This window comes from Lepisosteus platostomus, chromosome 9 (genome assembly GCF_059453375.1).
Source record: "Lepisosteus platostomus isolate fLepPlt1 chromosome 9, fLepPlt1.hap1, whole genome shotgun sequence".
NCBI classification, from domain to species: domain Eukaryota; kingdom Metazoa; phylum Chordata; class Actinopteri; order Semionotiformes; family Lepisosteidae; genus Lepisosteus; species Lepisosteus platostomus.
In genome coordinates, this window is record NC_142619.1 from 6108246 (window position 1) to 6133560 (window position 25315).

General features: G+C 40.8%; 1 protein-coding gene across 2 annotated transcripts in view; it reads right to left on the reverse strand.

Moving 5' to 3' along the window:
* The window catches only part of ppm1h (protein phosphatase, Mg2+/Mn2+ dependent, 1H), a 77008-nt gene extending 66626 nt beyond the window's left edge, over positions 1 to 10382 (reverse strand). Inside the window, exon 1 of one of the 2 annotated variants that reach the window (XM_088646680.1) lies at positions 9944 to 10382. In XM_088646680.1, coding sequence (XP_088502806.1) covers positions 9944 to 10176 — 233 coding nt within the window. In that variant the 5' untranslated portion in view covers positions 10177 to 10382. The remainder of the gene's footprint in view (positions 1 to 9943) is intronic. The other variant, XM_088646679.1, reaches the window with a different exon arrangement.
* Positions 10383 to 25315: the final 14933 nt, after the last annotated feature.

Here is a 25315-nt window from a genome sequence, read left to right on the forward strand (position 1 = left end):
AATGTACAACACTAAAGGCCACAAACGCAGCATGCGACATGTTATATTTAGATTTTCAGCAGGTGATTGATTGAAAACTGCAAGATTCTCAAACTAAAGGCAGCACACATTCAAGGCAATGCACATACTTCGGTCAAAAAATGCATAATATGGACAAGAAGTGCTAATGGTTCACGTTGGAGGGGGTGACGCAAATAATGGAGTGCCACAGGGATTAGTTTTAGGTCAGACCACTCTTTTTGATCTAGAATCTTGTATAATCAGCACATAATACCAAACAAGGAAGATGAGCAAATACTGTAATGGAACTTCAAAAAAACATTCAAGCAGAATTCGGTACCAGGCAGACACCAGCCAGTCGATGTGTGATGTGAATAAAAGTACAGGCAGCAAAAACAAACAGAAAATAGAAAATGGGAAACATTTAGCATCAAGACTCTTCCTATGAAAGTCTTAGGCTCTTAAATCTGCTAGAGTCTATGGGGTGAAGCAATTAAAAAGGCAACTGATATCAGGGTAAGTGGTTTAAAGTGCAGATTTCAAAACCCTTCACTCTAGAAACTACAAAAATCAGGAATCTTGTGGTACAGGACCACACATAGAATATGATGTGCAATTTTAGCCACCTCCTCACCAAAAAAATATATTGCTCCCGTGGAATCAGTCCAGATACATACCTCAGGAACACCAGAGGACACCAACAAGGTTAATACGACTAAACCCATTTCATCTTGAGCAGAGAAAAATATGAGAGGACTAGATTTAAGCATTCAAATTCTTCGAAATGAAACTAAAAATACTAATCTGGAACAGGCAGTGAAACCTGAACCAGCAAACACCTCGAAACTAAGGGAAAGCGCGCTTAGAACCAAGGACTGTCGAAGTCTAGATGAACCTACTCAGCCATGTTATCGAATTGATCACTTCTCTTCTTTTCCAGAAATGGCTGGGTAAGATCACTGCATTTATTAACTGTTAGCAACTAAGTGGGTTAGACGGGCTCCTCTCGTTTGCCGCCTTTGTTATGTTGCCATGAAACCAAATTAATTCCATGTAATTATTTAAAAACATAAGGATAGAAATAAAAAAAAAAACGCGTGAAAATAACATTTGTACATACATGTTTATCAACATACTTCCATAATAAGCCTGTTTATTTTAAAGAGGAAATAACAAGGTGCTTTAGAAAGGAGCTCATAGAGAATAAAGACCTCTCTGTTTACTGTTTATAAATTCTTTATAGACACGTTTTTAGTTCAACATTAGGACCATACTAGGAAAAAACCTTAATTGGAAGTAGTTTTAAAATATCCATGTCATTTCCAATGTAGTTTTAAATATTCATGACTTAGATTCACTCTGTAGGTGGCACAGGGACACAATGTTTAGCATTGGTGCCTCACTGAGCTGGGTTCAATTCTGGACCTGGGATGCTGTCTGTGTGGAGTTTGTACGTTCTACCTGTGTTCACATGGGCTGCCTCTAGGTACTTTGGTTTCCTCCTACTGTCCAAAGACATGGTGGTAGATTAATTAGCTTCTGAGAAAACTGGTCCTAGTGTGAGTGTGTGAGTGATTGTGTGTACTGTATGCGTCTTCTCTGCAATGTACTGACATCCCATCCAGGATGTATTCTACCTTCTGCTCTTTGCTTGCCAGGATAAACTCCGCCCCCCCCCCCCCCGACCTTGTTTTAGTAAAGAAATTAGAAATAGGATGGACTGACTGTACTGATGTCTTATTTAGTTTTCACTACTGACTAAAACTGACTTCAGTAACAAAGAAAAAAACACAAGCCTACATTATTATTTTTAGGTGTGTTGACTCACACTTTTTGGATAAATTCTGATCATTCACAAAACAGTCACCCTAATTGCAGCAGAGCCCAATACAAGTTTACAACATCATTACATGACTGTAAACTTTGTGTGCGCCTGGTGGACAATTGTATACACAAAAAGCTATCCTGTCTGAATTCCATCTGCTTAGATCTTGATATTTTAGTCAAATAGCAATAAAAAAGTACCTTCAGAGGCATGGAAAAGAAAAAAGAAAGAAGCTTGAAGAGTTTAAAGCAGATATGGAATTAAGACAATGTATGAGAGTCCTGAGGCTGACCAATCACAAAGCAAGGATAGAGGGATGCCATCACATTTTTGTCAATGAAAGCATGATGCACCAATCCATAAAATCTGTTACACTGTTCCTATGTTTTGATGTGGTACCGATTACTCTGTTGGATGTTAAGCACTGCATTTAAAGGGGAACTGTGGTCCCATTTTCTCAGACCGGTTATTCAATCTCGGTAACAAAATAACTTAATTGACGGTATCAGAAACTTTTACAAATTCCAAAAATCGTGAACTTCTGTATGGTCCCCATTTCATTGCAAACTACTTGTCTCACCACAGGCAAGAGTGAGAGATCAGGAGAACTGTGATGTGAAGCAGCCCTTCCTGCTCACTAGTCACGTAATGACTAACATAATGTGATATATGAGTGACTAGGTAATGATTTCAGTAACGGTTTAAGTAAAGCAGACATTTCACCAGCGTTCCAACGTGATCTGAAGAAGAGTTAACAAGTAGTATTTGTTGGCAAAACCATCTCAAAGTCAAGAGCAATATTTATACTGGATTAAAAGAGATCTGTTCACAAGCCTGGTTGTTTACAGCGTAATAGGGCTATGTTTTGTTGGCCTCATTCTGAATTGAATAACATGGCACTGCACCTACAGTACCTGGAAGTTCGTCATCTTTGTGATGTAAATGGCATGTTTTACATGACATTCTGTACATTTCACATTCATTGCGGTTTGAAATGCATTCATGAATGCCAAGTCTTTCTAACAGGATTATAAAAACTGCATTGCAGTTCCCCTTAAAGTGATTTCCATTAGACACTGTATGAATTGATGCTGGCCTTTTTATTCCTTGCCCAGCAGAAAATAGGCCAAGATTTAATCTTATAAATAATAATATTCAATTATATACAGGTTATCCATGCATTGCTTTATTTTTGGGTTTATAGATTCAAAATTTTACTCTGAAACACCTCTAGTCCATGAAGGGTACAGTCTTGTCGGATGTATGAGCAATTTAGCCCTTCTTGATGGCTAAAGACCTGGTATCAGTAGGCACTTTGTGCAATCAATTCAATCACGTACTCTATTAAGAGCTCAGCTGGAATGAAAACCTCAGGCTTCAAAACCTTCCAGGGTTTCTCTCGTATTTAGTGATAACAGAAAATCACAGTCTAAATAAATGTTTTGTTTTTCTTGACCTTTCTCGTCAGCGTGTAAACTAAGGTCCTTCTGACAGTGAGGGACTACGCTTGTCCTTGTAAAAACCCAAGGAATGTCGACATCTTTTAAGTGGAGTCACGCAAGTGGCGCATCTGTAATTTAATTTACCTAACCTCCCTTCCACTCCACTGTTAGACTAATGCTTTTTCTCTTTACAAAAAGCAACATACCGAAGCACCTTGAGTGCTCCGATGTAATTTCACGCCCCACGTTAAGCGCTGCACTATGCCAGGATTAAAATGTGCTCACAATACATTTTTCCTAATCGCTGGTGCCAACCAGCAGACTAAACCTATTCAACAAGCATTCTGTTGGCTTTTGGTTTACTGTCTTCTGTTTTAATCTGCAGGCACTGAATTAGACAACTTGAGTGGGGTTACCCGATAAATGCTATAAACAATCAACAAATGAGGGATATTTCATGACACAGATAATGCACTGTGGTTGGTTGTAAATATTGTGAAAAGTAAAGTCATATACTGTATATGTGGGTATAACAAATCCATATGATTTCTGTGGGTGCACACTTTGTGGTGGTTGCCTTATGTGAGCTGACAATGGTAATGGCCTTGAACATCTCTGAGTAGGATCAGAAGGCCCTGTCTTTCATATTGCAGCTTATTGCTGGGACTAGAAGTTCAAGGAAATGAGTTACCTGGGGCAGTGACTGAGGACAGACCTATAATGCCATCCAATGACTGTGACTGTTCAATGACTGTCCAATGACAGAAATTAGGCGTGTATACCTGTGCAATAGATGTAATGTGTAAAAATCCCCCAGGGCACAACAATGTTTATCTTATCTCCCACCTCCAAAGACAAACACCCACAAAGAAAATGTACAAAGTTCAGACCAGTACTGTACAGTAAGTCAACGCCGACTGTAAGTCCAGACTGTTCAGTTCTGGACTCTTGAGTAAAGAGCCAATAACATTCAAAACCACCACCTTGGTTCCAAGGCCTGTATTTTATAAAACTGTATAGTTGTTGCCCAGTGAAAAAACAGACACCATGAAAAACCAGACTGAGCAGGATTGTGTAGGTAGCCAGTAAATTATTAGAGCACAACAGCAACAGCTATCAGACATCTACGTCTATAAATGTTCCAGAAGGCCAATATAATCATCGATTGTCATGACCACCCATTGCACAGTGAATTTGAGCTCCTTCCACCTGGGTGTAGATTAAGACAGCTTAGATTCAAGTGCAAAAGAACTAAGTTACAACATGTTTTATTCCCATGGCTTTACTGTATTTATATATTTATTTTTCTCATTATACATGTATGTCTCTTATTTGTTAATGGGTTCATATGGTAGGAAATGTATTGCGCATTGTATTATGTCTTTTACCTGCCTGAAAGGCAAATTTCCCATCTGGAATCAAAGGAATCAAGTGGCATAGCCATCAGCATTGCTGCTCTAGGGTTTCGCAGAGCTGGAGTCCTGGGATCATTCCTGGACCAGGGGTGCTATCTTTTTGTGTGCTCCGTGTTTGCGTGAGTTTCCTCTGGGTGCTCTGGTTCCCTCTCACAGTCCAAAGACATACTGAAAGGTTATTTGGCTTTTGAGAAAACTGGCCCTGACATGAGTGTGTTGGTCGGCATATGTCCGCCCTGCGATGGACTGGCGTCCCATCCACTGTGTATCCTGCCTTGTGCTTTTTAGTGCTGAACTGTAATTGTAACAAAGGATGTCCAAACGTGGCCTTTGGGGGAAACAGTGTTTATACGTTTTTCAAGAAGTTCAGCACTTAACCGCTCAATTACACTAGGTTTTGGGCTTCCTGAAACAGCTTTCAGCTTTTCCCCATCTCTGAAGGTGTTGGTAATTTCAAAAGACCAACATTATAATTCCCCACGCCTGCTACTCCACTTGAGTCCTAAATTGCTGGAACTCACCTAACCTTTTAGTTCAGCCTTGCTTAAAAAGATACTTATTTCACCAAAGTCCAGGAAACTTAAAAATTTGCATGAACTGAGAACTGGTACTGAGGTCTGGGATTATAAACATCATCACATTGATTGTTTTAAGGAGCTGATCGTTGATTTCAGAAAACTGTAAAATGGTCATGCCCCTATCCACATCAATGGGACTGAAGTGGAAAGGGTCAGAAACTTCAAATTCCTTGGCGTCCATATCACCGAGGACCCCACATGGTCTCTCAACACCACTTGTCTGATTAAGAAAGCGCAACAGCACCTGTACTTCCTAAGACGGTTGAAGAAGGCTAAGATATCTCCCCAGATCCTCACTAACGTTTACAGATGCACTACAGAAAGCATACTGACAGGCTGCATCACAGTGTGGTATGGCAACTGCAGTATTGCTGACCGCAAAGCCCTACAGCGAGTGGTGAAAACTGCCCAGTCCATCACTGGTTTTGCTCTCCCATCCATCCAGGACATTTATGACAGACGGTGCTTGAGGAAAGCTCTAAGCATCATCAAAGACCCCACACACCCCAGCTACAGACTGTTTGACCCTCTGCCATCTGGAAAACGGTACTGGAGCATTCGGGCCCGGACTACCAGACTCAGAGACAGTTTTTACCCCTGCACTATCAAACTATTAAACTCCCAGCCTCTCTCACCTACGATCTGAACCCTTACAGTGCCTTCTGTCTTTATCAAAACTCGAACACACATTGAAATCTACAGTACCTCTACCTCACAGGTCAACAGGTTCACTCCCCATAATTTTCTATCCTTCATTTCATTCTGTTGACATATGATTTTGCACAACTGATGTTGTTTTGCCCATTACCTGTTACCTGTTGTTGTTCTGCACATTGCCTGTTGTCTCTGTCTTTCTTTTTTATACAATTGTATTGTTGTTTTTGGTGTATGAGTATAATGACAATAAACTTGAACTTTAATGACCATGTGACTTCAGTTTCCACTATGAACCAATGTGCAATGGGCATTATAGGAGTACTTGTTACAATCTACTGCAATTTCCATCTATATCTGTGTATCACTAACTGGCAACCTATTAAGAGTGGTTTAGTAACAGTTTACAGTATTAAATAAGATGTAGGCAGACTACCAGTGAGCGAAATACACTTCCTCACAGAAAACACATCCAAAGAGGAGTATCTGTGAAACTTCCTAGGGCAGAAGTAAAAATCAGCAATAGGTTCCTTTGAAATTTGTCAAATAAATTCCGTGTGCCACGTTTCTTCAGCTAATGATGCTGATGAAAAGAGATAACGTTCAAGTGTAGCTAAATCTTTACCTTTATGATGCAGCAACATTTTCCCATTAAATAAAAAAATATATGCAGATCACAACTAAGAGCTCTTGGAAGTAATTTTCTGAAAGCACAACAGCATGGAGTAGTAGTTAGGGGCTCTAGACTCTAACCAGAAAGTTGTAAAATGAAATGCTAGGTTGGACACCGATTGCTTTAACCGAATTGCCCTGTTGTGGATAAAAGTTGTGCTTTGGATAAAAGTCTCAGTCAAATAAATTCATAATTAAAAACTCCTGCTAGGAGAGGCCATCTAATACACCTTGTCATATGAAAATGTTCATATAGGAGTATGTGCTTATTTTGTAGTGTTTTGATAGGTTTCTGAGTCACGTCTGGTGAGGACTACTTGCAATATATATTAAGTTCACAAACTCGTTGATGACTTTTCCTGCTGGTGAAGCGTTATCCCATTAGAAACATTTATCTTTTTGCTATAACATCAGTTCCTTCACTGACAGGATGAAAGAACTGAACCTTTTTAGTCTTGAACTGAGAAGACTACAAGGTGATCTGATACAAATGCTCCAAGTCCTCAAAGACACCGAAATGGTCAAACCCACCATGACCAGTATGAATGAACGGTAAAGCACAAACCAGAAGCAACAAGTGGAAACTAATTAGAAGTGCATTTAGAATCAAGAACAGGAGGCACTTCCTTACCCAAAGGGTTGTGGGAGCCTGGAACAAGCCGACTATCCATGTTGATGAAGACAATACCCTGATTTCCTTGTATCAATTAACTACTACTCATTTTTTCATGTTTTTTTTTCTTTTTGTATCTTTATCACAGGCACCACTTAAATGTTGTCTGTACTTCAAGAAAAACAATACCACTCAGCACAGCACTTTGCTACAAAAGTCCCTGGATTGATTTTTGTATAACTGAATGTATAACATGAGCAAGACAGGCTTAAGTGTTTGAAGCATGAGTATTAAGAGGACAGCAAAGGAAAAAGTCTAACACTGCCATATTATTCCACTTTACAGATCAAGTAGGTAGACCACTACACTCAAGAGCATTTGTACATATTCACAGCTCCTCAAAGTCTGTCCACATTAGCACGGTATTTCAAATGCACAAACAATAGAAATGTGTTCTTTCATTTTTATCTAAATATGAAGTGTTGAGTCACCAGATTCATAAAGGCAACATCAAATAGCACAACCATTGCTGCTAAAGAATGTAGCATGACCTCTATCCCCATATTAGCTAAATGGCAGCGAAAAGGCTCTGCTGATCATTAAGGATGTTTTCATGAATCACATATAAAGTAGGGCAGCACTCGCAACCCTGGGGCTCACGTTCAATTCTTGGAGTGCTGTCTGTGTGGAGTTTGCATGTTCTCTACATGTTTATTGAGTTGGGGGTTTCCTCTGCGTGCTTAGGTTTTCTTTCATAGTCCAAAAACATACAGATAAGTTAACTGGCTTCTACGAAAATTGGTCCTGATGTGAGTGTGTATTTGTTTTTGCCTGTGTCTTGCCCTGCGATGGGCTCGTGTTCTGTCCAGGGTGTACTCTGAATTGCTTCCTGGGATAGGCTCTGGGTCACCGTGACCCTGAATCGGGCAAGTGGTTACTGAAATAAATTTCATGATGATAACACGCGGTATGCAGTACTCACAGCACTGGGTTCCTAACTTCCAAACACACATCTGAAACAGCTTCACACCTGGAGAAGCAGTTCATTGCTTTTCTGCGAGTGGGAATGTGGGATCTCCAATTCTTGCAAAAGACTGAGAAGGGCTCCTCAGATTATAATGATAGGAATAAGCAGTACCCTTGTACTGGGTGAACTGTGAATGTTTCCACAGTACTTCTGTGTTTACGGTATTGTAGACAATCTGTTTGCATGACCGTGTGTAGGTCAAGTTACCACACACACGTTTGTGTCTGCTCCAGTTTGTGCTTAGTTTTTGTCGCAGGCGGTCTACAGTGAAAACTTATGGCTTCCGGAATTAGAGGCTACACTTGAATTTTAATTTTCATTAAAAATTAAAAGGACTGCTGCCCTTTAAGAAAGCAGTCTTGATTTTCATACAGTCATTTTAAGAAACAAGAATTTCTGGGAAGAATGTTTGTACGACTTACTGTATGTCTAGTGTTCCTCTTTCATTAACTCATTAAAAGACAAATACACCCTTCTATGTTTCAAACAAGACAAGTGTTGATTAAGGAGCAATGTTTTATCTTATTATGCTGCAAAATTCCCTATTGGAAAGCTATGTTTTTGAGTTTTATAGACAGCTTTAAATGTTCAATGAAGAGAGGTCTGGGAACCATATTGCAGTAGCTTCTCCTAATTAAGTAAATTATTCATGTAATTATGTTTTGGGATTCAGCTGGATCTAAAATTAGGTTGGCTTTAAAATTAGGTTTAGTATTAATTTTTGTAACCAAGTTGGTGAATAACAGCAAGAAACTGTTATGATTAGGCACTTTATTGAACACTATCATGTATACATTCATTTTGATATGGGTTGATATTGTGAATAAATAACAAATACACTAGCTATGAAGCATTACTGTTGCTCAGTTGTGACGCAGCTACAGTTTTGTAAATTAATGAAGTGTGGATAGATGAACAGTGAACTAAATATCACATCAGGCCAGCTTCAGCTTAAAACTGCTGCAGGCTACTTAGCATTTAAAAAAGATGGCATGAACTTGAAAAAAGGTGGCTGGAACTCTGCTCGGAATACTGTTGAGAATAAAACAGGTAAAGCACAATAAAACACAAACCACAGGTATTGTTATAGCTGAATCTTCCAAGGAAAAAGGACGAGTCTTAATTCATTTTATTGATTACAAAGCATGCACCGTGATTGAGGCATTTTGCAGATTAAAGCGCATTTCCGCAATAATAATCACAGCATTAAAAAAACAGCAAGAGAGGCCAGTCACTCGAACAACCGGTCCCTACATTATACACCCTGTCAAGTCAGATAACATCTCGAGTAGCTGAGGATTCACTTTAAACTGCAGAGAGTGCGTGGATGTGTGGGTGATACAGTACAAGCATCAGATAATAAAAAAAATGTCAAACACAAAAGCCTTCGACATTGATCTCAAAAATGCATATACAGTAGCAACAAATTATTTATTTTTTTCAAGTAATTGTGGAAACACCGTTCCTAATCACGCTACCCTAACAATGAAGCGAATTTTATTTTGCACTTGTGACGTGCACACTATTATCTCTTTAGAAAACACAGATTTTAATAGCAGTTTAAGAATAGCTACAGTATGCATTTTGTTTTAATGCGAGGGAGTCATTAATACGAGAGATGGCTGTTCTAAACTGTAGCGCAAAGCGCACAGTACTGTACTGCATGGAACTACAGTAGCTATTTGCTATTATAGTTTAAAATGGACGCAGTACTCACTCTGCGTAGCCCGTGGACCACGGTAATCTCCGGGTCTCTTTCAAAATGAGGATTGGTCTGGCGATGTGGTCCGCGGAGCACTCGATCTCGTCCAGCGACAGTCCCAGAAACTCGGGTCTCATGTAGGGGAATTTCAGAGGCAGGTCCGAGCCCCCAAGATGATCATTACTGGAGCTACCAGCCATGATGCCTCCCATGAAATTGGCAACAGCAGATTTCACCCTTGTGAGCATATTATAAGCTTCGGCAAGGGATGTTTGCGAGAAAGTGCACCGGATCCCCTTCCCCCAGATTTACCCCCCCACCCCAAGTCCGAAATGCGCTCAAACGACTGTGCACCGAGTAGGGGCAATTGCTAGTTTGGAATTCATTCAGTCCTGTAGGATCCTCGGGAACACGGAAATAAACCCATGATGAGCACGGTCATGTGACGAGCCGGCTGCTGGATTTGCTCGCAGAGGCAGTGTTTTTTGAGGAGTTTACAGTTCGTGGTTGCAGGTCAAAGGTATCCTACAGTACGTACAGTAGTACCTGCACACCTCTATATTATTATTATTATTAAAACGCGGTTACAGAAGCAGCCTTGAAGTGCGCTGTCCAGCAAACAGTCCTTAAATATTGCCATTAATAATGATAAAGCAATAGTAATTGGTTTCATTCTCTTAATCCTATTCTTGCGTATGTGAGGCGAGTTCAGTGGGCATTGATTATAATACAGTATTACTTCGCCACAGGGACGATCGGAATGTTTTTGTCTTCTCCGAGTCTATTTCCCAGGGAATTAAGGTCTAGCAAACAGTGACGGACCCCGACTTTCTCATGTCTGAAGGATTAACACCATTAACGTACGGCTATTCCGTCTCGTCAAACGAATACGTTCTTTTCATTATAAAACATGAAGAGCTGTTTGGAAAAAATGAAACAGGGGTCGTGTCGAATGAATTTCGGCGAGTTTAAGTTTAATAGAACTGATATACTGTATGTTACAGAAAGTCAAGTGCTGTAAAATTGATTAGGTTACAGATGCATAGCTTTGATGACTGTGGTAGCTGATAGTATTGTTAATTTTAGGTTTCTTGATGAGAGAAAGCGATAACGTTTTTTTTTCTTTCTGGATTTAATTGCACTGACCCTTTCAGTACTGACAAGTGCTGCTTGAATCTGCTCTTTGAAAGGCATGCATAATTAATCTTATCTGCATTTTCTTTTTTTTTATTTCTGCTCCTTTCTTTCATGGAGTGTGTTTTATGTGACCCTACTGTACATTGTAGTCTACTCTATATTAGAACACAACATCTTTGAAAGCTATGTCAACCCCTGTACGCACGGATTTTTTTAAAAAAAAAATACTCTACTGTACAGTATATCATTATGTCAAGCTTCTTTTTGAAGAGAACCTGTAAATCGGTCAAAGTTGTGTTTTGTACATACTGTAGACAAGGGCATGGACAGCAGGCATTAACAGACTACGAGTGGTTGGTGTTCTGTGAACGTTCCATTCATCTGCTAGCGAGAGGTTTCTGCTGATGCACTGCTTTGATAAATAATGAATAAATAATGTGACACTGTGCACAGTCTGCTTTTCATATCACACAGGCTGTTCCAAGCTCATCAGTAGAAGATTCTGAACAGAGCTTTAAGTGTTATCCACTTGGATAAAGTTTTCTAGAAGCAAATCATTCCTCTTGCTTCTCAACATAAAAAAGAGAAAATGTATCAAGACATCACAGCGCTCTTAGACCACGTTTGTACAACATAGAAACAGCAGTTATGATTAGGAGCAAGCAACACTGACTTTAATTTGGAAGCTGATGGTGTGATTTTGTTGTAATATGACTCCTTTCAGAACGGTCACATCACCCAGTGACATAAATACTGTATTTCCAAGTCATGCTCTAGATCCTACAATAAGCATTAGAAGAATGGATTTTTTGTAGCACCGCTTCTTAATGTGGATTAGTGGATATGTTTTCATTAGAATTTAAATTCAGTAAATACAATGTAAATTGTTTTATATTTAAAACGTTTCTAAATAATTACAGCTAAAATAACGCCTATCTGTGAACAGAACAAATAGCTATTAGACTATAGTATATCACTACAAGGATATTTTTTTTTTATGAATCCAGTCTTCAATAGTGAATATAGGTAGTTTTTGTATCTGTGACAATGAATCAAATTCATTGGCATCCTCCCACAGTCCAAAGTCCACAGTCCACAGTCCAAAGACATACTGGTAGGTTAACTGGCTTCTGGGGAAACTGGCCCTGGTGTGAGTATATGTTTGTGTCTGTCTGTGCCCTGTGATGGACAGGCATCCCATCCAGGGTGTATAGTATCTCACCTTGTGCCCGTTGCTAGCTAGGTGTCACGATTGTAGTTCCTCCCCCTTAAGGGCGCTCCGGCTCTTTCACTTCGGACTTGATTTTGTGCACCTGCCCCCTGTTCCAGCCTCCTTCCAGCCCACCTTAAAAGCCAGATGCTCACTCTGTTCCAGGCTCTGCATTGGTTCCCGTACCAAGTGAGTCTGGGATCTGGAGCGTCTGGTCCCATTCCCCCTTTTTCCCACCCGACCCTCCACCGGATCCCGCTCCGGTTTTTAATCCTGTTTGTCCTCGTCTCGGATGGACCGCCCGGCTTTGAGCCTTTTGCCTCCCTCTTGGATTTCCCTTTGGACTCTGTTTTGGATTATTTGCCCAGGACTCACCCCCCTGAACACCTGAGCACTATGGACACGCCCCCCATTTACATTCCCGACTCCTGCATGCTTTTTCCCCCCGTGTTTTCCCTCACTCATCCCCGGATTGTGTCGTCTGCATAGGGTCCGGAAAGAACGCTTTTGTGACACTAGGTTAGGCTCCAAGTCCCCTCGCGACTCAGTACTGTTATGTGGATTAGAAAAGGTTGGTGTGGTGGCACTGTGGCTAAAGATCTGCACCTGTGGCTGGAAGGTTGCTCTGACCCCAAGCTTCTCTCTCCCTGTCTGTGTGCCTGTGTGTCTCATTGAGAGCAAGCAGGGATATGCGAAAAGACAAATTCCTAATGCAAGAAATTGTATATGGCCGATAAAGTGATCTTAAAATGGGTGGGTGAATGGATTTTCCAGTATTTAAAGTTCTAATGCACCAGATGTCATGATGCCATGATAAAGGGCTATATTTTAGAGGGGAGGTTTATTGTTATCTTAAAAAGATAAGCAGCAAGCAAGTTAAGCCAGTTCAGTGGAAGACCTGTACGCATGCAGGAAATATGAGCAAAGCTGACAAGGACTGTAAAAGAAAGATGAGGACAATTTAAAACTTTACTGATTCACACATGTAACCAAGTAAACAAACGCTATGACTACTCACGGTTACATGTTACATGTTGTGTCTTAATAATGTTTTGAAATAAAAGTTACAGAAGCAGCTTCGTCCAAGAAAAAAAAAACAGGTTTTTGTCCCAGCTACTGTAGTCTAACAAAATACAACTTCCTTCATGATTTAACTAATTTATCTTGCCCAGACGTCATCTATTTATACTGGATCATTACCGCATTGCCAGTCAAAAAAGGTGGTAAACAGAATGGGTTTTTTTGTCTTTATGTGTATTTTTGCTATACTGTTTGTGTAGATGTACAGTATTTGAGAGATTTGAGGAAGAGAGACTGAGAATGCAGACAGACTAGTTTTCTCAACATGAAAGATGCAAGTATTATCTTGAAGAAGGCTCGGCAGCGCCTCTATTTCCTGAGGTGCCTCAAGCGATGGGGGATGCCAGTACCTGTGTTGGTGAGCTTCTGCCGCTGCACCATCAAGAGCGTCCTCACCAACGGGATCACCGTGTGGTACGGCAACACCTCTTCTCCCGAGGGAAAGGCACTGCAGAGAATGGTCAATGTGGCCTAGAAGATCATCAGGTGTGGTCACACAGAGATTAAACAGCTCTATGAGGTCTGCTGCCGTGGTAGACTTCTGGCCATCACAGAGGACAGTCACCACCCTGGGCATGAGCTCTTCACCCCACTGCCCTCAGGCAAGAGATACGAGAGCATTCTTCAATAGCTTCTACCCACAAACAGTGCAATTGGCAAACACATCTGGCCATGCCCCTCTGACCACACCTACACCATCAACCACATTGTAATTTTATTTATTTCACATCTGCAGTCACTGTTTACATGTCTGCATTGTTTACATTTGAGCTGTTTACTTGTTCACTTGTACATTGTCTACTGTTTGTTTGTATATTGTCTTGATGCACTGTCTGCACTTTGTGTTTTACTCTTTTTTTAACAATTGAGAGACTTTCTGTAAGTAATTTCCATTGTACCAGTACATGTACCGGTTATATATGGCAATAAAGTTCAACGTTCAAAATATGAATAACAGCACCACTTTTTAAGCTTGACAAACAAGTGGAACAGGCAGACCAAGCTGAATTATGATGAACAAGGTTTTCAAAAGCCAGATATTGTAGCATTTTTAGTTTGACTATGACCAAGACTAACACCCAGAGATTGTAAATGGTGGCCAGGTTATGGAATAGTCTTGAAATTCTGTTATAGAGTGAAAAGTCTTTATTCCATCTCAAGCAGCGGGGATTTACTTGCTCTCAAAGATTTTGTGGAAAAAGTTCAATGTTATAAAATGTTGGACACCCCCGCCCCCATTCCCCATAATTTATTTTACATAAAATATCGTATTCCTGATGTTTTTTTTTTCATTTAGTTCTCCAGAAAACAAAGTTCGGAGGAGATCCAGGGGGAACTTCATGAAGTGTAAAAGGCATAACAGGTCAGCCAGGATTATGATAATTGCTGATGAAAAGTGAATGAAGACTGATCATTAATTTGCAAACTGCGTAATAATGCGTTGTTAGGAAAACCAAGCCTGTATGTGGAAACAGTATTCATATTTGCGGCTGCTGTATGTTTCTTGTCTATGTAGACTTAATGTTCTGATAAAGCATCCATAGACAATGCCTTATTGTTTGAAATAGTTATGGATTCTCCAGGAGCACTTGAACAAGGAGGCTAATGTACTGTAGTAGGACAGCTTTACATTTACCACACTGCAGTCAGCCTTCATGGCAGGAACTGAAGGTACAGTACTATCATTAGTACTGTAATCTCAATTAAGAGATTCCTCGTCCTGTGATTTTAACTCTCTTTCCGCTGATTGGAGTAAACTGATCACTGCTACTAAGTCTCGAGAACGAGACTTCGGTTGCATGTAAACACTGAGGATTACCTGGGAGAGCCGTGCAACACCAAACACGGACATGGCTGGGGTGCCTACCGTGACAAAGGCTTTAAATTTAATCAGCTAAGTGACTCTTAGGAACTGTATAAAAACAGACGGAGCAACTTCAGCTGCAACATAACGTCCCTGTCTGTTCATTTATTGTGTCCCAAACAGTGTATTGTAATACCTGTGATATGAACTGCCGGGAGTTTAACTCACATTGCTGAAAAATACACTGCAACATTTTACAAGCTCAAAATGTGTTTCAGGGTATATTAACTATACTATATTCCATCCATATCTAACATGAAAGTTTACTGAAAAGGTCAGGATACTCAGACTTCACAGTCGAAATAATTTCCTGTCTTACTTAATTAAATAACTTATATGTATGTCCACAGAAAAAAAAAAAATGCGAAAAACAGTTGCCCAGAAGTTAAATATAAAATGAACTTGCAGCCCATGATAGTTTTGTATGATTCCATTAAATTGATGGCAATCCACAAACTAATCCACTTTCTTTTATATTTCATAGTCATTCATATGTAGACTACTGAGGTGATATGGATCTTATTCCAGGCTTCATTAAAGCTCAGCAAATCAAAATATCTTAATTGGCTATCTATTTATTTCTGCTCTCCTTACTGTCCCCCAAGCCCGTCTACATTGTATGGGTGACAGGACCTTCTCCTGTTATGCCCCCAAGCTCTGGAACTCTTTGCCCAAGGATATCAGAGAGTCACCTTCTCTAAACTCCTTCATATCGTGACTCAAAACCCTCTTCTTCAGAAAAGCCTTTACTTAACTGGTTCCATTCTGCACCCCTCTGCTCTTCTTAGTACCACCTTCCACGGTCTCCTCTATTTATTGTAATTGTGTTTTATCTTTTGTATTCTACTTATTTATTGTTGTTGTCATCCTGTAAAGCGCTTTGAGAAACCACCTTTAAAGGCGCTATATAAAATAAAGTTTATTATTATTATTATTATCTTTATTACATTGAAAAGAAATTTAAAAAGTGCTGAACTGAATAAGGAAAATTAAAGGTGCTAAGCATTTTTCAACATCATTTGCTTTTTATATTTTTCCATGATTACAAGTTAACAATTCAGTTTGCATTAGTTATTTATGGCAAAAATGACAGAATGAGATTTTTGAGATCCTGAAATAAACCCACAACACAAACTGCAGCATTTTTGTATGAACACCAGATGTCACTATACCATTGTTACAGTGAAAATATGTTAGTGCACTATTTCTTTTCAAATTAGGATCCCATGCGGATCCATGGTTGTGTTTAAAGTCGGCCGTATTTGCACTCTCAGACCACAGACATTAAATGGTGATAAAAATGAGGTATTTTAATAAATATTTGGCCAAAACAAAAAGGGGCAGCAGGGTGTCACAGTGGCGCAGTTCCTATTGCTGCCTTGGGTTCAATTACTAGGGTGCTGTTTGTATGTTACCTTGATTGTGTGCGTTGCCTGCAACTGGTGCTCCAGTTTCCTCCTGCAGTCCAAAGACATACTGGTAGGCCAATTGGCTTCTAGGAAAATTGGCCCTGTTGTGGGTGTGTGCATGTTTGTGTCTGTGCGTGCCCTGTGATGTACTGGTGTCCTTGCTAACATTGCTGGCCAAGATAGACTCTGGCTCTCCTGCGACTCCATACTGAATAAAGTGATTAAAAAATGGATGGATGGCTGTTTAATCAAGAAAGTGCAAAATAGTGTAGTGAATTTGGGTTCTTGGGGTTGTGCCCTCGCCACTCCCTACCCCGGTGCGTCCCTCGCTACATGGGCTCAAACCCAGGTCTCCGGTGTCGCTCAACAGGGGTCTTGTCGGCTGAGCTCAAGAAAACCTTCCTCAGGAATGGGCAGCCAACATGTCTGTTATGCACAGAGGCATCTTCATTAATTTTTCCTGCTTTAATTTGCAATCCTTAGCAATGGGCAGTCCCATCCTACTACTGCCACCAATGTAACAGATTCAGGTTCTAGGGCTTATGCCCTCACTACTCCCCCCAGTTTGTCCCTCCACCACATGGGCATGAACCCAGGTCTCCACTGTTGCTTAATAGGGGGGGGGGGGGGGTCTTGCCAGCTGAGCTACAGAAGACCTTTCTCAGCCCAGGCGGCCAACATCCCTGTTATGCGTAGGGGCGTATTTGTTACAATAGGATAAGTCGGGTAAATAGCACATAATAATAACTTGTAATAGTACTCTTCTGGACACTCCGTTCAAAGTGCTTTGCAGGTAATGGGAACTCCCCTCCACCGCCACCAATGTATAGTATCCACCAGGATGATGCAACAGCAGCCATAGTGCACCAGTACTCTCACCACATACCAGCTCTCAGTGGGGATGAAGAACAGAGTGATGAAGCCAATTCATAGAGAGGAATTATTAGGAGGCCATGATTGGCAAAGGCCAATGGGAAATTTAGCCAGGGCATTGGGATAACACCCCTACACTCTTCTAGAAACGCTCTGGGATTTTTAATGACCACATAGAGTCTCGGTTTTACAGTTCATCCGAAAGACAGTGCCTTTTCACGATATAGTGTCCAGGTCATTATACTAGGCATTAGGACCCACACAGACCACGGGGTAAGTGCCCCTTAATGGCCCTACTAACACCACTAACACCACACCAGCAGCGACCTTAGCTTTCCCAGTTACACATATCATCAAATCATGAACAAAACATAGCTGCCCTTTATCACAGTACAATCAGAATTCATTGCCTCCATGTGCACAGAGCTACTAACATCTACACCAGATTGCATGAATCTTCAGCACATCACTGAGCGGATCTGTTTCTTCTCAGATATTATAGTATTCTACTGAGGGGTGTTTCTCTGAGTCTTTAGCTAATTAATGAATTGGAATCTATGAATTGGCTTAATCATTCTGCTCTCCTCCCCACTGATAGCTGAAGTGTGGTAAGCATTCTGGCGCACTATGGCTGCCATCGAATCATCCAGGTGGATGCTGCACATTGGTGGTGGTGGAGAGGACTCCTCATTACCTGTAAAGCGCTTTCAGTGGAGTAACCAGAAAAGCGCTATATAAGTGTAAGCAGTTATTATTATTATCCCTGTGTACTTAAAATCTGTGAGCAATTCATTGCACATTGAAAGTAAATTGTTTTTCACCACTAGGGTGCAACATGATTTAACTACAGTCTTTAACCTAAATGTGAAAAAATGCATTAATACGATAGAATGAATGATACTGAGACATCTCCTGACACAAAATGGGCAGGGGTTATAACACAATGGTGTCATGGTTGTTGTTCATATAATTGTTCAACTCTTGCTTTAATTGGAAGCAGGAGACTGAGGTTTTTCAGAGAACATGGTGTTCTTTCATAATTTTTTGTTTTTTACTGTCTCTTTCGTTCTTGTTTGAGGTCATTCATCAATAGGTATTAACATTATTTGGTTATTTTTCTTTTTATGGTTTTTGAGATAAGAGACTTTCAAGAGGGTTTATTAGAAGTTAAATATTTAGCTGTGAGAATTACAACATAGCTCAGCAGCTATATCTTGAATTTTCTTTGGCACCTACAATAGTCGTGCCCAGCTCCGGACCCAAAAGAACAGTGTATCTGCTGGTTTTCATTCCAGCTGAGACCTACAGCTCCAGTGCTAATTGATCACATAATTGGTCTGCTTGCTTATTATGACCATTATTTAATTTCAAAGACAATATTTTCACAACATCAGAATACAGAACTTTATGCAGCCACTTCTCAATTTCTGCTCCTGCCTAAACAGATCTTACTAGCTGATCAATTGATGAACAGACATAGGTAAGAGTGGCACAGAGGTGTACGACACAATCCAGCAATGTTGCCTTCTAGGGAGGTTCACTTGGTTACATATGAGGCAATACACCTAAATAAGGGCAGGTCAGAAACTCAAAACTTACTATTGGGATGATATGTATTACAAATCCTATTAGACCTTTCAAGAGCTGAAAGCAAATGTACAAATATGCCCCAGATTGAAAACTGTAATCAATTATCCCGCAATTAAGAACTTCAACTGGAGCAGAGACCAGAAGACAGTGTCCCTCTGGGACCAGGGTTGGGAACTACTGAAGTACAGAATAATTACATGCCAGCTTCCACTCCAAACACAGGCGGCTCCTCCACAAAGATGTTAAAGATGTTTCAGCTTATTGTAAGAATATACAGCTTAAAGCTTTTAAAACTGTCTTTGACAATGAGAGACATTCCATGATTAATGGAATGATCAATGATGAATTGTGAAAAAAACAGTGTTAGGACAGAATTTGTACAGATAAAGGACTCTGCTCAGACTGCATTTTGGGCTCAGTTGGCTAGAGACTAACTAGCCTGAATCCTGGCTAGCTAGCTGTGACTGAGATTGTCACTTACAGTACAGTAAATGATTGGTGTCATGCCATGACCGTGCACCAAAGGTAGCTGCAAGGGGGTTCAGGTCTGATTCCAAATGCCTGGGGTTGGGGAATTTCGGAGGTTCCTGGAGACGCAGAAATATTGAGGCGTCAGAGCTCACTTGAGAGCCAGAAGGCTGAAGGGGTGGATCTCGCCAAGAAGCCCGTAGGCTAAAGGCATCAGAGCTCACCAGAGAAGCCCAAAGGCTGGGTGGGTCAGAGCTGGTGACCATGACAGTCACTGCAGCAGTCAGTCAGGCAGTCACTGCAGACGTGGGCTGCCGGCTGTTAGTTGACTGGTGAGCTGCTGACGTCTCCGTTTAACTGGTGCGGAGACCGCCTGCTGGTGTACTGTGGAGCAACGGAGCTGCGGTGGTCTCCACAACGCCCTGAACTGCTGGCCCTGCAGGTGACTGATGGCGATGTCGAAACCACGGCAGACTGATGATCCAGTGGGGACAGCTGTGTGGGGACTGGGTGCCGGCGTGTACCGGACTGGAATACTTTTGGAGCGGCAGCAAGGGGTTGGTGTCACGACTGTACTTAATCAGACACGAGCCCTTTCCAATTCTCGCAAATGCCGACACTTGAAATAATTTTCCAATCACGCCCTTCGCTCATCACCGCACCTTCTGCTTCCCAGAGTACTTAAGGGCTCGTTACCACCACCACAATGCTCAGTATTGTTTTTTACCAGTGGAGCTCTAAGTTCTCGTCTTCAAATCCTCGTAACTGTCTAATTCCTGAACCTCCGGCTTCCCGACCTGTGTTACGGCTTTGACCCCGATGCTGATTCCTCAACTTGGCTGACTGGTGAAGCCCTTGAGACCGCAGAGGGCCAGGCAGGCAGGAAGGCCGCCAGGTGGCTTGATAAGCAATAGGGTGACCAACAGTGCTGGTTTGATAAGCAATAGGGTGATCAACAGTAGCAAGAAATGATTGTTACCCTACTGACCCAACGATTACCCTCAACACTTCCTTTTGTTCGCTGGGATACGCAGCAGTCTGAGTAATCGTATCATAGGCCAGGAGCATCTCTTTCGGTCAAATGAAGTACTTTAACAAGGATTTTTAAATGACCTTTAAAGAGTATAGCAACACAAACTTAGGAATTTAAGTGCCTTGTGTGGATAATACATAAACTGAATCCAAACCCAATAATTAAAAGAGTGATTTGGAAGAACACAGCATTACTGATCGTTAGATTGACTAGTCTCATTTTTTTGGGGCGTTTTGTGGTCAACAAAAGACAAAAACCTTATCAATCTAAACCTCTACATTTGACAACCATGAAAAATGTTTTCATGGAATTGTGGTAAAAATGCTCTTTTTAACTCTGGGTAAACAATGGAGATGTTTGGTGAGCACTGGCGTTGGATTCGGAGGCAACATAAATGGCCTTTCAGTTTGTGGGTCAAATCAAAGCCTTCCCCTGTTACCTAGGTCTGAGATTCCTTTGGTTTACCACACTGAAATGTTTTCTTTTCAATTTTTAAGGGTGTCCTCATGTAAAACATTAGCTTACTTACAGAATGAACTCAGTGGTGAACCCAAGTGCCAAGGCATTTTATAGAAAAAAGTAGAAAACAGGGTTTCATTTCAGAAAAGAAGTATCAATACTGGGGTGATGAGTGTGAAGCTTAGTTCACTACCCTATGCAGACGGTATAATCCGGAAGTAAGTGAATAAGGACATCAGGGGAGGAGACGAAGAGGATCAGGATGGGTTGACAGATGGGGGTGTGACAATGGTGATCCGGTGCTCGGGGGGCGTGGCGATGGCAAACAGGTCCAGGCAGTCCGAAAGGGGGAATCCGGGGCTCAGTTCAAAGTCCAAAACCAGGGGATCCATCCAGGATGAAACAAACACCGTTAAATCCAGAACGGGATCCTGAACAGGGACAGGGACGTGGAACAAGGAGATTAAAAACGGAGTGATGAGGCCAGGCGCTCTGAGACCCGAACTCAGATCAGTCAGGACGCCGATCGGAAGCCTAAGCCCTCAAGCCGCGGACGTAGAGCAACTTGATGGTAGGCGGGCCTCCGGGTGTCCGTCTTCCAATGCAGAGTCAGGAATAGCAAGAGCACCAGGCTTAATTAAGCAGGGACAAACATAGGGCAGGTGCACATAATAAACTAAAGTACGAAAGGGCTGGAGCGCCCCTAAGAGGAGGGATTCCAATCGTGACAATGAGAGTCTGTTGAACTTTCTATCATCATATACCTACTACTTAGACTGACCTGCTTATAACTAACTTTCCTCCTGTGTCCCTGATGTATCACAGAAACAAAAATATTATTTTTTATCTGATTCTGTTTTCAAGTGCTGCTGCATGTCACGAAATGAACCAGAGAACCCTATGCAGGTCCCCAGTGAAAACAACTGGGCTAGGCAAGGTCAGTGTCGGTGAAGCAGGCTGAGAGTCGGTTTCCAAAAGACTGAGGCTAGAAGAAATCTTTAGAAGAGTTTTGAAACAGTGAATGAGCAAGGAGAACGGCAAGCTGTTTAATTACAAGAAAAGAAGTGTGGTTTGAGAATGGTATAAATAACAGGTGCAGTGAAAGTCAAGAGCCGTGATTGGATGATTATTTAGTGCTCTGTCGATTCAGAGAATTAGACTGGGCTGGTGTCTGATTAACCGAAGTCGTGGGAGTATGCTGGCGTTAGGACAGTTACAGGTAAGTGACTGATTATGTGGATCATGATACTGCATCTATGCATTCTTGTATCAGTGCATAAGGAGAAGGGTGGATATCACTCCATAAAGAAATCGCTGCTGAAAGAAACAAAAGCTGAACAAACTGATGAATATAAGGTACTGCATTCACAGACCCTGCACCCACTGTGTCCCAGAAAATGTTAATATAAACTCAGAAAGCAATATAGCCCTTGTATCTCTGTTCTAGTTAGGTGCCTTGTGAACAGAAGGCTATAGATCCTGAGTATATTTTACAGGAGGTAAGGGTCAAAGTGAATTATGGGTCACACATTTCAAATGCATTTAATTTAAACTGTAATTATTCATTGAACAACAGTACCCTGCAAAAATGTTCAGACCCTTGCACAATGTTTACATTTTGTAGCTTTATGTAGCTTGTAGTCATGACAATTTAAATTGGCAATTCATATTTGCAATGTACACAAAAATCCACACACAAAAAGAAAGAAATGCATAGAGAGGAAAAATGGAAAAGTAATGGTTGCATACCCTTTGCTGTGGCAAATCTAACTTAATTTAGATGCACAAAATTACCGTATTGAGGCTCACAAAAAATTATGAGGCCTCTGTGTACCAGATGTAATAAATACATCAGTCTCTGTTTGATCTATCAGTCAGGTGGTGAATTTCAAGCCAGGGTTCAACCATGAAGAAAAAGGAGCTTTCAAAACAACTCAGAGATGAACTTGTAGAAAGGCACAGATTTCAATAATATATCTTTGAGCAGCCATGGAGTTAGAAAACTGATTAGGGATATCCACTGTGTCAATAGCGACTTTAAGCAAGATACTGTACATACTTTAGTTCAATGGCAGACACAAGAGAAAATGTCCATAATTCTAAGCAGGCCTGAATGGCAGACTGGCAAGAAGGAAGCCCACATTGGCTTCTATGTCAAATTCTGCATGTATTTTGCAGAACATAGTAAGGAATACGGCAAACATATGTCAGAATTTGTTTTGTGGTCAGGTGAGACGAAACTGGAACAGGTAGGTCTAAAGGCAAAATGTTACATCATCCCAGTCAACACCATCTCTGCTGTCAAGCATGGTGGTGACAACACCATTGTACTGGTTTCCAGCAATGAGCAAACCTTGTCTAGACTGAGGAAAAATGTATGAAGCAAAGTACAGGCAAATATTGCAGGAAAACCTGCTTCAGTCTGTGAAAGAAACCTAAAATGGCTGGAAATTCACCTTTTGGCAGGACACTGACCCAAAGCACAAGGCCAAAGCTACACTGGAGCGGCTTAAAAATAAGAAAGAGAATGTCCTTGAGTGGCCCCATCAAAGTCCTGACTGTATAGTATTGAGAATCTGTGGGAGGACTTCGTAAGAGATCCCCCAGCAACTTGACAGAACCTGAGAAAATCTGCCAGGAGGAATGGGCAAATACTCGTGAATACATATACGTATTTAAACTGGAATTTTATTCTAACATAAGTACGTCATTTTTTGTATGTGTAGGCTAGCATTGTAAGTGGAAGCATATGTTCTGAAAACATGCAAAACGTGAGAAACTAAAGCAACACTAGTCTGTTCTTGTTTTTAATGTTAAACATCAATGTTAAACAGGGCTAGGGAGTCATTGATGCATGCAGTAAAAAAGAAAAGCTTTACCAGCAGAAAATAACATTTTAAAAGTCTTTTTTTGGGGGGAAATAGTGAATAGTTTTCAAATGCTGACTGTAGTAAAATAACGACATTGCATCATACCGGAATGCTGACTTTCTAAAAGCTAAGTCAGTGATGAATGATTAGATCCCTAGACCAGAAGGTTTTCCTTTTCTCCTGTAATGCTTCAATTGTTATAGACTTGGAAAGGAAAACAGTCAATTGATCAAAATAAGTCTAGAGATCTAGAGCTGGCCACCACTGACCTCACCGATCAGCACGACAGTGCTATGAATGATTCCTAATTGGCCTTTTTTCAAAAGCAACAGGGGTATTCTGGTTTTCATCTCTTCTGTGTGCTCTGTTTTCGAGCTGGCACGGTCTGCCCTTGTTTTTTATTTCTCAAACCATTAACAACTGAGGAGATAAACAGCAGAACCTCTGGATTTGGCTGCGCTGAGTTAAATCCTTCATTTTGAGTGTAATTAGAGGGCTTTGCAAGTTTTTTTTTCTGCAGTTGCAGCTCCCTCTGTGAACTCTGCAAAATAATAAAAATTTGTTGTAGGAAGCAACGATACACTAACAGTAAAATAGTCACAATTCCATGTGACATTCACATGAGACATTTTTGAGAGAATCTGCAAACTGTTTCATTTTTAAAATGCAACATCTTAAATACTACTGTATATGAACATCAGTACATTTTTTCCTTAACTAACAAAAAACAGAATGTTCAGAGTGAGTAAAACTGTCCACGTAGGACTTCCAGAAGGACACAAAATTGTGGTAAACAGTTTCCCTTCTAAAAAAGTTAAATGCCCCTGAGGACACATTTAACTAGAAACGTTTCTAATTCAAATACCATTCCTTCAGCAGTCACAGTTATGCAGTCTGCAGGAATTCTGTCACGTGACGTCAGATGTGTATTACTGTAATCACTCACCTTCACTCTGTTCTGACTAAGATCTTATTTCTCCCTGTATCGTCAAGCTCATTCTGTATTTCTGATCACTGGTGAGACCGATCAAATCCTTTTGAAGAGTATTACAATTCCTTTTCTCATTCAAGTGATTTAGGATCAACCCAGCTTTCTGTTTAGGCTCAGTAACATGTTAGGAAACATTTCTTTCACTATCCTATCTAGTTCCCCCTATCCTAGAACTAGACCTACAGTAAGTGTTAGCATACTGTATTATGTTTGTTGCATTTTCTTTGGAGATTATTAATAATGTTTCATAAACATCATTCAGTGAATTTATGGTGACTTTTGCTGATATGACTGTATGCCATGTTATACCATAATTCTGATCACCAGTTTATGTGCGTCATCACTTGAAGTGTGTAAATTGGACATTCAGAGAGAAAATCCCATCCTTCGGATGAGACGTAAA